The sequence below is a fragment of the Solanum stenotomum genome, chromosome 11 (genome assembly GCF_019186545.1).
Source record: "Solanum stenotomum isolate F172 chromosome 11, ASM1918654v1, whole genome shotgun sequence".
Lineage (NCBI taxonomy): Eukaryota > Viridiplantae > Streptophyta > Magnoliopsida > Solanales > Solanaceae > Solanum > Solanum stenotomum.
Genome location: NC_064292.1, coordinates 41,789,710 through 41,803,246, shown reverse-complemented (window position 1 = coordinate 41,803,246; position 13,537 = coordinate 41,789,710). Strand labels below are relative to the sequence as shown.

Here is a 13,537-nt window from a genome sequence, read left to right as displayed (position 1 = left end):
TAGAAAATTACCCATGAATTCCTCCAATTTTTATTTTTAATCTGAAATTAGTTGAGTCAATGAATAGGATTATTGAATGGTTTAGTAAGCAAATACTCCCTCTGTCTCTTTTTAGTTGTTCACTTTAGAAATGACACACAAATTAAGGCAACAATGATTAGCACAGTGAAGTTACAATTTTACCCTTATGACAACTTTTCACTTTAAAATTATAACCACTTCTTTGAATTCAAGTGAAATAAATTGGAGGGAAACAACATACACTTTTACAATTTTCAAGAAGTGTAAATAAGGGTATAATAGGAAAATTATTGTCCTTTCTTGATTTGTCAAAATGGACAACTAAATAGGAACAATTAAAAAAGGAAATATGGACAACTAAATAGGGACGGAGGGAGTATGAATTAATGGGATGATTAAACAAAAAAACTGACCATTTCTTATTTCACATTTTGGCAAAATGCCAAAACCGAACTGGTAAAGCAGGCATGCAACCAACGCGTGGCAAAGTCCTCCAGCTGTAGCCTGCAGCAGAGACAGGGCCATTGTTTTTCTTTTCTGTTAAATAAAAAAGTTTCAAGTGCCTCACTTTGCTAAGATTAATTATAACCTTGTTAATTATTATCAAGAAAAGCAAAGTGATGCAGAAAATCCAAATCATTTTCTTGGTTTACTTTTTTGTTGCAGCAATGACAGATTCTGAACCACCATCCACAGAAGCAAAAGTGTATATTGTTCATACTGAAAATCCTCAAGATCAACAACCTGAGGAGTTTCATATCAAGACCTTAGCTTCTGTTCTTGGCAGGCAGGTTTTTGTTTTCTGTCATTTTCTTGCTTGTGTAGATTTTGATTCTTACTAATTTCATGTTTGGACTTGTCTTTCTTCTTGTACTTTCATTTGCATAAACCTTTTTGGGCATAGACAAACACATTCCCCATTAATCTTGTTAATTTTGGCATGTTGTAAGTGGTAGAAAAGAAAGTGGATACACACTTATTCTTGTTAATTGTGTTAAATATTGCATTTTTGTTGTTCTGACGCTTCAATTCTTGATATCTTTAAAGTTTTGGAATTCTACGGCCAAATCACACACACACACACACATATATATATTGGTGTGAGATATAAGGTATAATTATCCCAGGTATAAATGCAAGACTATTTTATCATGCGTTTGCGTTTGGTTGGAAGTATTAGGCAGTCCTAGAATAATTTATCCCACCATTTATACCTAGTGTGATGACTTGTTTCGGGATAATTAATCCCGGATAACTTGTTCCCAACCGAATAACCTTCTGATGTGGACTTTTGATAAGTTAGGTTGTACAGTATGATACCTATTGAAAACTAATATACTATAGTAATATAAAAAAATCATCTATCTAGATAGAGGTATTCTTTCCTGTAGAGGTTCCCCCACCCCCCAAAAAAAGAACACAGTTTGTGCAATTTGAGCTGAGGGTCTTTTGGAAACAACTTTCTACCTCCACGAGTTAGTGGTAAGGTCTGCATATACTCTACCCTCTCCGACCCCACTTTGTGGGATTTCACTAGGTATGTTGTTGTTGTCAAATAGTACGAGACCGTCGATAACTAATATATTAGTACCATCAAAATTCCTGTAACTAGATATGTATATTTTTTCCTGTAAAGACTAAAATCTGTTGGGTTTTAAAAGGTGTGAATGAAAAATGAAGAGTTGCGACTTTTATGAAGAGTTGCGATTTTGATGAAAAGTTGCGACTTTTATGAAGAGTTGTGATTTTTATGAAAAGTTGCAACTTTTATGAAAAAATTGTGACTTTTATGAAAGGTGGTGACCTTTCCGAAAGATTGTGACTTTTCCAAAGGTTTGTGACCTTTCCGGTAAGGCACAATAAGAACCTTTTCACACTACCCTTTGTTTTCTATAAATTGAGGAATTTCCTCTCATTTTAAATATAGATTTTTTCTGGACTTCTTCTACTACTAAATCTAGTATCCTAAGTGTACTTTACTGTCGTTGTTCAACGGCTCGCTGACACCAGTGTTTTGGGTATCAATACACTGGTGATTGAGATCATTCTATCCTGGGAGGACATATTCCAAATCAAACCTCGGATACTAGAGGGGAATAATTTCCTTAAGGGGACACTGTGCATTCAGTGGGCTTGATCTTCTTTCTGTTTTTCTAGATTCTGGTATGTGTTACAGATTTTAGATTTGTGAATTAATTTATGTTCTTCACTGGTTCATTAAACTTTGGTAACTTCGTGTTTCTGCAAAGTTTGTTGGAATCAGTAAGATTTTTTAAACACAGATTGACAACAATTCTTCTTTAAGAAAAAATATTTCGTATATTTTTTCTAATCTGTTTCTGATTCTAGTTTCTCTACTAGTTTTAATTTTCTAGTTGTGAAAATGTTCTTAAACTTTATTGTGTCTTACCAAGTTCTTCAAAATTTTGTTCTAAGTATCTTGGGAATACAAGATGAACAACAATCTTAAGGAAATTACTATACTGTTGGTATTTCTTGTAATCTACTAATTGAGAGAAATAGATCATGGAAGTAGAAGATTAACGCAGTACTACTCCAGAATTCGGTGCTTTGTTTAGCAAGGTCGAAGTGAGAATATACAGAAAAAGTGGTGGTATTTCGGTTAAAGATTACACCAGGTAACCTTCTTATTATTCTGTCTAAGGAGGAAAACAGTTTCTAAGAGTTAACAACTTTGATTTTTTATCATGTGTATCTTTGGAAAAAGATCTGCAAACCATATATTGTGGAATGAATTTTGCTTGGCAAATAGTGTTGCCTTTAAAATTATTTAGTTTGCAAAATGAGAGATGCACATTATTGTTTGATAAAATAGTATGTCAAAATGTTATAATTGGAAGACTATTTGAAAAGAAAAACATTTCTATGTGATAAAGAATATGTTTAATTATGTTTGGAGACTAAAAAAAAAAAACTTTTGTAGTTTTGTACTCCACGTGAAATTTGATTGTGTCTGATTTTTGTAGGCTAAAAACTTTTGTAGTTTATTACTCTGGATAAATCAGACTATGCAATTGGTTTGAAAAATTATGAAAACTTCACATAATAAGTCAATGTTGTACTTTTGACTTTCTATAAACTCACTGTTATATAGAAACAAATTGTACAATTTTTTTTGTCTTTATTGTTAGTATTCTAAATACTAAGTGGTATGTCTATTTGTGATAGATGGAAAAATACCAGTGACTTAGAGTTTGTGATTTTGTGCCTCTATGAATGAACTTTGACACTATGTAAATATTGTCAAAGAGAATTGAAGCAATATAATTCTTTTGTAGAATAATATTTCCAAAAGAGGTTTCATAGTGCCAATGACATTTTGATAGTCTGGGAAAATATGTGAAAAAATTATTTTCAAATACTTGAAAAATATTTTTGAGATCATATTTAAAATGTGGGGGTTCTTTGCTTATGATAAAGATAAAATTAGACTTGGTGTCTAATTTAATTTTGGAGCAAAAGATATGAAATTCAATGATACTTTTGTATTATGTTAGACCCACAAAATTCTTGGAGTATATTCGGTATTGTGGTTGTTGAGTTTCTCTATTACTAGTATATGATGTGACTAGTGTGAAACTACCAAATTATATATACACTTGTTCAAAATAATTGTGTTCTTTTATGAAAAAGTGTCACTTAAAATGTTGTGATTTTTCATGAAAATATATGTCTATTATAATAAAAGTATTTGCATAGACATGAATATTGGTGAATAGTTATTCGTTATGTTTTGTAAATGAAACATTTGGATTATATTGCCTTTATTGGACCTGATGAAACTTTGTTCACGGGTCGTTCTATAACAATCAAATTGAAAGTCATGAAAAAGTCCTGCTGAAAAGGACATTTATATTGCCTTTATTGGAACTGATGAAACTTTATTCACGGGTAGTTCTATAACAATCAAATTGAAAGTCATGGAAAGGTCCTGCTGAAAAGGACATTTGACAAGGTGATGACTGTAAACAATGTTTGTGTCATACATAATTGTAAAAAATAGGAACAAATATCTATGAGAAAAAGCTACCTCGCGGAGAGCTTTTCAAACTCAATATTTTTATTTGTTCTTACTTGCTTGAGTCAAACTGTTTGTGACATGAACACTTGGGACATGTCAATTACAAAACCTTGTAAGGAAAATTGATCAACTTAGAAGTTTTGTCTAACTTTGAGTACAATAAATAAAAAATGTCAAGTTTGGTGAAATCTAAGTATGCTGATCATTCTTATAAATCTGTTGAAAGGAATTCTAATCCCTTAGAATTGATTTACACTGACATTTGTGATATGAAGTCAACACCATCTCATGGTGGAAAAAAGTATTTCGTAACTTTCATTGACAATTGCATTAGAAATGACTATGTCTATTTGTTGAATGGTAAGGATGAAGCAATAGAAACATCTAGACAATATAATATTGAAGTTGAAAATCAGTTGGGAAAAAGATAAGAAGTAATAGGGATGGAGAGTATAAATCTCATTTTGCAGAAATATGTTTGAAAAGTGGAATTATCCATCAAACTGCTGCCCTATTCACCTCAATCTAATGGGGAAAAAAAAACTGAACTTTGAAGGAAATGATCAATGCATTACTTATAAGTTTTGGTTTACCACAAAACTTGTGCGGAGGAACTATCCTTACTGCCAAAGGAAACAACAAAAAGTTTTGCCTTTTCATAAAGAAAGCAATGGAAAATTTTGTTTTTCTAGGACACAATCTATTCCATATGAGAAATGGAAATGAAGGAAATCCAACTTGAAATATTTCAAAGTGTGGGGGTGTGTAGCCAAAGTCCAAGTTCCTATTTCTAAAAGGATTAAAATAGGACCTAAGACAGTGGACTCTAATATTAGACTTGAGTAGTCTAGTGAAAGGTCTAAACGACCTTGGAAAGAATAAAAGGAGAATGTACTTAATAAAGATATTTCGAGGTGTAGTAAATGTCAAAGGACATCTACTTTCTTCGAATATGATTTTGTAACATTTCTTGTGTCTTCTGTAGACTCATCCTTTTGGACAGATGGTGTTAATAGTGAGATTGGTTCAATCTTGAGCAATCCTATTGGAAGTTGGTTGATCTCCCCCAGGAAATAAACTTTTGGGTTCAAAGTGAATCCTCAAAAGGAAAATGAAAGTCGATGGAATTGTTGACAGATATAAAGCAAGACAAAAACAAGGTCTTGATCTTTTCGACACATACTCGCCACCAGTAACTAGAATTACATTCATTTAGATGTTAATTGTGTTAGTTGTGGTATATGACCTTCAAATTCATCAAATGAATGTAAAAACAACTCTCTTAAATGGAGAATTGGAGGAAGAAATTTACATGGAACAACCCAATTTGTGGTTCCTGGTAAAGAAAAGAAAGTGTGCGAATTTGTTAAGTCACTTTATGGACTAAAACAAGTGCCCAAACAATGACATAAGATATTTGACCAAACTATGTTGGTAAATGGATTTAAGAATGATGGAAGTAAAAAATGTGTTTACATTAAAATCACTAGGTCATTGTTTGTTTGTATAATTGGTGATATGTTGACACTAAATGCTACTAAACGTATGCTAGAAAGCAAGTTTGGAATGAATTTTTTTGGAGTTGCTGATGCGATCTTAGGTGTAAGAATCCTTAGAACTCCATAATGTTTAGCATATTCGCAGTCTCATTGCATTGAAACGGTATTTGACTAGTTCAAATATTTGGATTTCAATATTGTCAAGTCTCCAATAAATGTGAGCTTTGCATTTCAAAAGAGTGAAGGCAAAAGTGACTCACAATTGAATTGTGTTAAAGTATTGAGAAGTATGATGTATATCACGAAGTGTACGCGATCAGATATAACATTTGCTATTAATAAACTAAGTCGGTGCACGAGTGATCCCAATTGAACTCATTATATGACAATGAAAAGAGTTTTGGAGTATTTACAAAATACTTAAAACTATGTCTTGCATTTTAACAATATCTAACAGTATTGAAAGGCTATAGTAATGCGAATTGGATCACTAGACAAATGAAGTGAAATCCACGAGTGGATATGTATTTACTCTTGGTAGAGGAGCAATCTCTTGGAAATATTTTAAAAAAAAAAAAAAAAAAAAAAAGACATGTATCGTAGCTCTACAATGATCTCTGAGCTAGGTGCTCTAGATAAGGTCGGTGAATAAATTGAAAGACTCCGGAATTTCTTGATAGATATTCTTTTTGGCCCAAACCTTTGGCATCAGTATGCATACACTTTGATAGTCAAGATGCAATAGGTAGGGCATGGAGAATGATGTATAACGGAAAGTCTAGTCATATAGGACATAGACAAGATACCGTTAGAAAACTACTCTCTAGTGGAATTATCAGAATTGACTATGTAAAGTCAAAGGATAAAGTGTCGGATCCACTTACAAAAAGGCCTAACTAGAGAGAAAGTTTAAAGATCATCTAAGGGAATGTGTTTACGGCTTAGGACAAGTCATCATGGCGGTAACTCTATCTAGCAGACTGGAGATCCTAAGAGCTAGATTCAAGGAGAAAACAAAGTTGTGATTGATGGTTTGGCGTTGTCAACAAACTCAATCCATTCTCATGATGGATACAACATTAAGGCTTGTTAATGAGTTACTAAAGCTTAATGTTTTTAATGATTTGCTAAGTTTGGCAGATTTGACCAAATAGTGTATCTACGCGATAACACGGTTAGAAATCACCTATGTGGGTGTGAAGTGTAAGCCGCTTCAAAGAGAATTATTGTCAAAAGTTTATTCTCTATACACTCATGAAATCAGGAGGTGTTCATGGCTGAAACGAACACAACCGTAAGAACCATAAACGGTAAAGGGTTAATTGTGTGACATATGGTTGTCTAGGTATACACCAAAGCTCGACGGTTCAAAGATATCACATCTACCGATTGACCGAGTATATCCGACATATGTTCACTACGGAAAGTCCAAGGGGAAACCTACTTATTCGGATGCAATTAATTCTTGCTTGTAAAGTACACATATTTGTCTGTTTCTTTGTCTTGGAGTCATTCCCCATTCATGCGGGGGATTGTTGGGTTTTAAAAGGGGTGAATGAAAAATGAAGAGTTGCGACTTTTATGAAGAGTTGTGACTTTGATGAAAAGTTGCGACTTTTATGAAGAGTTGTGACTTTTATGAAAAGTTGCAACTTTTATGAAAAAATTGTGACTTTTATGAAAAGTTGTGACTTTTATGAAAGGTGGTGACCTTTCCGAAAGATTGTGACTTTTCCAAAGGTTTGTGACCTTTCCGGTAAGGCACAATAAGAACCTTTTCACACTACCCTTTGTTTTCTATAAATTGAGAAATTTCCTCTCATTTTAAATATAGATTTTTTCTGGACTTCTTCTACTACTAAATCTAGTATCCTAAGTGTACTTTACTCTTTACTGTCGTTGTTCAATGGCTTGCTGACACCAGTGTTTTGGGTATCAATACACTGGTGATTGAGATCATTCTATCCTGGGAGGACATATTCCAAATCAAACCTCAGATACTAGAGAGGAATAATTTCCTTAAGGGGACACTGTGCATTCAGTGGGCTTGATCTTCTTTCTGTTTTTCTAGATTCTGGTATGTGTTACAGATTTTAGATTTGTGAATTAATTTATGTTCTTCACTGGTTCATTAAACTTTGGTAACTTCGTGTTTCTGCAAAGTTTGTTGGAATCAGTAAGATTTTTTAAACACAGATTGACAACAATTCTTCTTTAAGAAAAAATATTTCGTATATTTTTTCTAATCTGTTTCTGATTCTAGTTTCTCTACTAGATTTAATTTTCTAGTTGTGAAAATGTTCTTAAACTTTATTGTGTCTTACCAAGTTCTTCAAAATTTTCTTCTAAGTATCTTGGGAATACAAGACGAATAACAAAATCAATGCTGAACTTTACCAAAACTTTATAAGTGAGTACCAGATAAAAGTAAATCATAATTATGCATGCTTGGTTAAAGGGCTCCGATCAGCTGATAAGTTGTTGAGTTTCCAGATTCCCCTTTTTTTTACGGTACAGGTGCATTTCTATTATTCGGTATACGTAAAGATTGAAGTATTTACTGACTGATCTTTGTGTAAAAAAGTGAGGATGCTGCAAAGGAGGCTTTGATTTACAGTTACAAGCATGCGGCTAGTGGGTTCGCTGCCAAGCTGACTCCTGAGCAGGTTTCTGAGCTTGCAAGTAAGTTTTATTGATTCAGTTGAACCCCCTTGCACCCTCGTAGTTCCACCCCTGTCCTCAATACCACATGATTCAATGATTTGTTTTGGAATGAATAAGAAGTGATGAGTTCACGAACTTGTGATAGGCCCTAGACCCCCTCTTCTCTGTATCTTTTTAGATCTTACAAAAAAAATGATCAAGCTTATACCCTTATATTTCCTATCAAAATGCTTAATGCCTACGTATTTTGATAACATGAGGTTATTCAGTTCCTTCAGGATGATTATTACATGTAGTTGTAATGAGAGTTGAGAAGGATTTTTAAGCATCTTCCATTCGTTTATTCGGTTTGAGAAACCTTATAACTGGTTTCGGAGACGGTATGCATATCCAGATTTTCTCTTTTCCTGACTAAGATTATGAACTTGTTCGAAATTTAGTCATTGGTGGCTTGGAGGACATTCATCTTCTTATCATAGCCCAATACAACAGCATATATTATGGCTTTATAGCATAACTAAATTGTCTTTTTTCTTTGGCAGAAAAACCTGGGGTCTTGCAAATTGTCCCAAGCAAAACCCTCCATTTACATGGACCGGAGCGTATGTGAAAACCAACTCTTGCAACTCCATCACAAAACCAATCTACCTTGATATGTGTGTGTATACGTTCGTGATCTATGTTTTAACAGTCGGAAAACTTGGTGATGTGAATCGTGCTTAAATAAATGAAAGTAGAATGTGTTTAACATGTGATACGAAACATAATACATAGACTGTGTCTTTTAAACTTGACCTTCTGACATCTATGCCCTCCGACTTTGGATAGTAGACACTTAAACTTAGAACAAATAGACGCACATATTCTACTCATAAAGTACATAGAGAAATGTATGACTAACTACCTCTATTCTTTTCTTCAGTCATTGTATATAAAACTCATTTGACTAAAAGCTGAAGTGTAACCCCCATCAATAACTAGATTATGTCCAGTTACAAAGCCAGATTCATCACTAGCTAGAAACAACACAGCTTGTGCTACATCTTCTAATCTTCCACCTCTCCCACGTAGAAGACTTCCTCTTTCCCCTACAATTGAACTCACTTCATTAGGCCTTAGTTCTGTATTACCAAGAAACTTTTGAAACTCACTCACAAGCATCTCAGAAGGAACACCATGAGGTGAAATACAGTTTACTCGAATCCCGTGAACCCCTAACTCACAAGCTGTGCTTCTTGCAAGTCCTAAGATTGCCTCTTTAGACATTGTGTAGGAATGAGATGCCAATCCTCCCATAATAGCAGCAGAACTTGATGAACATATGATCGTGCCTCCGCGCTTGCCTGCACAAACAACATGTACTCTCTCAGTTTCAATTTGTTTGTCCGATTTTGACTTGACACAGAGTTATGTGGATGAGTTAAAAAGTAGACAGGTTATTGACTCGTTCAAAAGTTACTTGCCTGCTATCATTGTCCGTGCAGCATGTTTGATGCCATGTACAACTCCATGAAGATTTATAGCAAGGAGTGTCATCATCTGATCCATTTTGATGTTTGTAATGCTTCCTCCAAAGCCTGCAATTCCAGCATTGTTGAACATGATGTCTAATCTTCCTTTCCATTCTACTGCAACTTTCACAGCTGAATCAACTTCTTCTTCTTTCGAAACATCGCATCGCACGTAACGACCTCCAATAGATTCAGCTAAACTTGTACCTACTTCATTCAGTATATCTGCAATCACAACATGAGCTCCATTTTCAGCAAAAACTCTTGCTGTTGCTGCTCCTATTCCTCTTGCACCGCCCGTTATAACCGCAACTTTTCCCCTCAACCTGACACATTCCGAAGAGTTTAAGTTCTATACACTGACTGAAAGACGATTAGTAATATAATTTAAATTCAATGAAATGCCAATAAGTATAGGTTCAAAGTTTGTATTGAATATCAAAATACTAACCTTTGGGGGGACAATATTTGTACTAAAGTATCCTTTGTTTCACTATTATTGTGATCCATTTTAATCCAAGTACAAGATAACAACAATTGAAATTTAACAAAATGATCAAAGATATTAACTATGTATAAATAGTAAATAATTCCAGTGAAGAGAATGTGACCAAGTATATTAATAGCAAACGGAAAATAGGTTTGTCATATATTTTTTGTTTTACAACTATATCCTACCAGAAATATTTTTTGTTATACATGAGGGGAAAAAAATGCATTTCACGCCTGGATTTTCCATTAGCAAAATATTAGTTTTAAGAGGACATTAATTATTTTTTAAATCTGATTATAATCTTTAATTTATATGAACTTTCAAGTTTAACATTTTGAGATTTAACAGAATGATCAATATGAAATCTGAATAGTGATATGTTCCATTTTAACTTTAGAAATTACTAAATCAGCTGTAGGAGTGTACATGACCGGGTTGGTTCAGGTTTTTCAAATATCAAATCAAACCATTTGTGTCGGATTTTTAAATTTATAAACCAAACCAATAAAACTCGGGTTTTTCAACCTCGGGTTTTTTCGGGGTTTTTCGGGTTGTTTCGGATTTTTCCGGTAAAGTATTGATACAAACATATAATTGACTTGTACTTTAAATATTTCTTTAGTCCTACCAAAATATAACTATCTAAGATGTTTCTTAAAAATATAACACAATATGATATGATTAATGACACTAAAATATCCAACAAAAATAATAATAATGAAATCGCGTAAAACAAATATTGCAAATTAACAAATCATAATGAAAATGATCATAATTTAAAAGTACTAAATCATGCTAAAATTAAGTTTAATAAGTATTAGTTACATGATTAAATATTAAAGGAAATTAAAATTAGATTATGTATTTTAGTTGTCTAAACCAATGTAAAACAAAAGAACAAATATTCAATATTATTGTCATTCTTAGTGTTGAATTGATTTTCTTTTTACATTAGTATTAATTTGATTTTGATTTAAGCTTTATTATAATTATCAACATCTGTGGACTATAATCTTTATTGGCCCATTCATAATTCTAAGTTTCAAACTTGAAATAGTATATTAAAAGATAAAAACTATGAAAAAGTATAAGAAATATTTAAAAATTATATCAAAGTAAATATTTTTATGTATAAAATAAAATTTTAAAATTATATATATAATGTCGGGTTGGTTTGGTCTCGGGTTGGTTTTTTTTAGTTAAAACCAAACCAACCCAAATATAGTCGGGTTTTTTTTTCAAAATCAAACCAAGTCAAAGCAAACCACTAGTCGGGTTGACTCAGGTTGCGGTTTGGTTCGATTTTTGATTTGGTTTTGTACACCCCTAATCAGTTGTATGCGTTTGGTTGATTCAATACGGTTCACTTTTAGTTAGGGGTGTATACGACCGGTTTGATTCAGGTTTTCAAATATCAAATTAAATTATTTGTGTCAAATTTATAAACCAAACCAAACTAATAAAACTCGGACTTTTTTGGGTTTTTCAACCTCAGGTTTTTTCGAGTTGGTTCGGGTTTTTCAAATGCCAAACCAAACCATTTGTGTCAAATTTTTAATTTTTTAAATCAAACCAAACTAATAAACCTCAATTTTTTTTGGGTTTTTGGACTTTTCTGGTAAAGTATTCATACAAACATATAATTAATTGTGCTCCAAATATTTCTTTAGTCTAACCAAAATACAACTATCTAAGGTGTTCTAAAGAAAATAGCACAAAATATAAGATGAGTGATGACACTGAAATATTCAATAAAAAATAATAATAAAATCGTTATAAAACAAATATTGCAAATTGATAAGTTATAATGAAAATGATCATAATTTAAAAGTACTAAATCATGCTAAAATAAGTCTAATAAGTATTAATTACATGATTAAACGCTAAGGAAAAATTAAAATTAGATTATGTATCTTAAATGTCTAAACCAATGTAAAACTAAAGAACAAATATTCAACATTATTGTCATTCTTAGTGTATAATTAATTTATTTTGTTAGCATTAGAATTGATTTGATTTTGAATTGAGTTTTATTAGAGTTACTAATATCTATGGACTATAACCTTTATTAGACCATTAAAAATTCTAAGTCTAAAAAGTCTTGAAAAAATATGTTAAAAGATAAAAATTATGAAAATGTATAAGGAATAGTTAGAAATTACATCAAAGTAAATACTTTTATATAAAATAAATTTTAAAAATTATATATATAAGGTCGGTTGGTTTAGTCTCGGGTTGACCTTTTTTAGTTACAACCAAACCAACCCAAGTATAGTCGGGTTTTTTTTCTCAATACCAAATCAAGTCAAACAAAATCATTAGTCGGATTTTTTTTCGGTTTGACTCGATTTGCGGTATGATTCGATTTTCGGTTCGGTTTTATACACCTCTACTTTTACTTGTCACTTATTCTTCAAATAGATTTTCAATTTTACTTGTCATTTTGACATATCAAGAAAATACAATTTATTTTTTTCATATTTTACCATCAACATTAAATACTTATTCTTCAAATCATTTTCCAAGACTTAATACTAAACAACATTATTTAATAGAAATAGTTTGATAACATACATATATCAATAATTATTTTCTTAATGATTATGCCAAATCAAACAATGACGAGTAAAATTGGACGGAGGAAATATAAGTTTTATCATTCCTATAAAAAAAAAAAGATGAATAGAAGAAAAATTCAAAGAATATCTTTCCACTTAATTATGTCAAGTATACGTTATCGTGGATACACTACCAAAAGTATACAGCTGCATATGAGTTCTCCTTTAGTTTTCCACCAAAAAGGTTGACAAAAACTGAAAATGCCCCACTTTAAAATATTCTAAGGACTATAAATGCATCATTTAATATTAATATAACACATAAATGCCTTATTTAATTTCGTCTAAATACATACACTTAAATTTGGTATAATACATAAACATGACTCTTAACTTGATTTCAACAAATAACTATGTCCTCCAATTTTGAGTGTGCATAAGTAGACACTTAAACTTACATAAAATTGAATAACTAGACATATGTGTCCTACATGACATAATACACATAGGATGTCACGTAGGACACAAAATTGTCATGTAGGACGAATGTGTCTATTTGTTCAATTTTATACAAATTTAAGTGTCTACTTGTACACACTCAAAGTTAAAGATAATAGTTGTAGGTTGAGGCCAACTTAAAAGTCATATTGATGTATTATGCCCTTAATTTGTATAAGGCCAAACACATATACAACCCCTCTAACTTGTCCGCATTTTTCATTTTGGCACTTTATCTTAGCCTTGTTCCA

General features: G+C 32.1%; 2 protein-coding genes across 2 annotated transcripts; one reads left to right on the top strand and one right to left on the bottom strand.

The window, feature by feature from the left end:
• The first annotated feature begins 612 nt into the window (after window positions 1-612).
• LOC125843631 (subtilisin-like protease SBT3.17) lies at window positions 613-8,939 on the top strand. Its single transcript, XM_049522784.1, has 3 exons — window positions 613-812; window positions 8,151-8,244; window positions 8,769-8,939. The coding sequence occupies exons 1-3, from the start codon at window positions 642-644 to the stop codon at window positions 8,834-8,836; spliced, it is 333 nt and encodes a 110-aa protein (XP_049378741.1). The 5' UTR covers window positions 613-641; the 3' UTR covers window positions 8,837-8,939.
• A 188-nt stretch (window positions 8,940-9,127) lies between these two features.
• LOC125843632 (short-chain dehydrogenase reductase ATA1) lies at window positions 9,128-10,318 on the bottom strand. Its single transcript, XM_049522785.1, has 3 exons — window positions 10,189-10,318; window positions 9,690-10,063; window positions 9,128-9,569 (listed from the first exon to the last, which is right to left on the bottom strand). The coding sequence occupies exons 1-3, from the start codon at window positions 10,245-10,247 to the stop codon at window positions 9,145-9,147; spliced, it is 858 nt and encodes a 285-aa protein (XP_049378742.1). The 5' UTR covers window positions 10,248-10,318; the 3' UTR covers window positions 9,128-9,144.
• Window positions 10,319-13,537: the final 3,219 nt, after the last annotated feature.

Coding starts and splice junctions, on each gene's coding strand:
- LOC125843631 (XM_049522784.1), top strand. CDS start 642: ATGCAGAAAATCCAAATCATTTTCTTGGTTTACTTTTTTGTTGCAGCA. Junction 813..8,150: donor CTTCTGTTCTTGGCAGGCAG/GTTTTTGTTTTC, acceptor TAAAAAAGTGAG/GATGCTGCAAAGGAGGCTTT. Junction 8,245..8,768: donor GCAGGTTTCTGAGCTTGCAA/GTAAGTTTTATT, acceptor TTTCTTTGGCAG/AAAAACCTGGGGTCTTGCAA.
- LOC125843632 (XM_049522785.1), bottom strand. CDS start 10,247: ATGGATCACAATAATAGTGAAACAAAGGATACTTTAGTACAAATATTG. Junction 10,064..10,188: donor CAAATATTGTCCCCCCAAAG/GTTAGTATTTTG, acceptor GGAATGTGTCAG/GTTGAGGGGAAAAGTTGCGG. Junction 9,570..9,689: donor TGCACGGACAATGATAGCAG/GCAAGTAACTTT, acceptor TTGTTTGTGCAG/GCAAGCGCGGAGGCACGATC.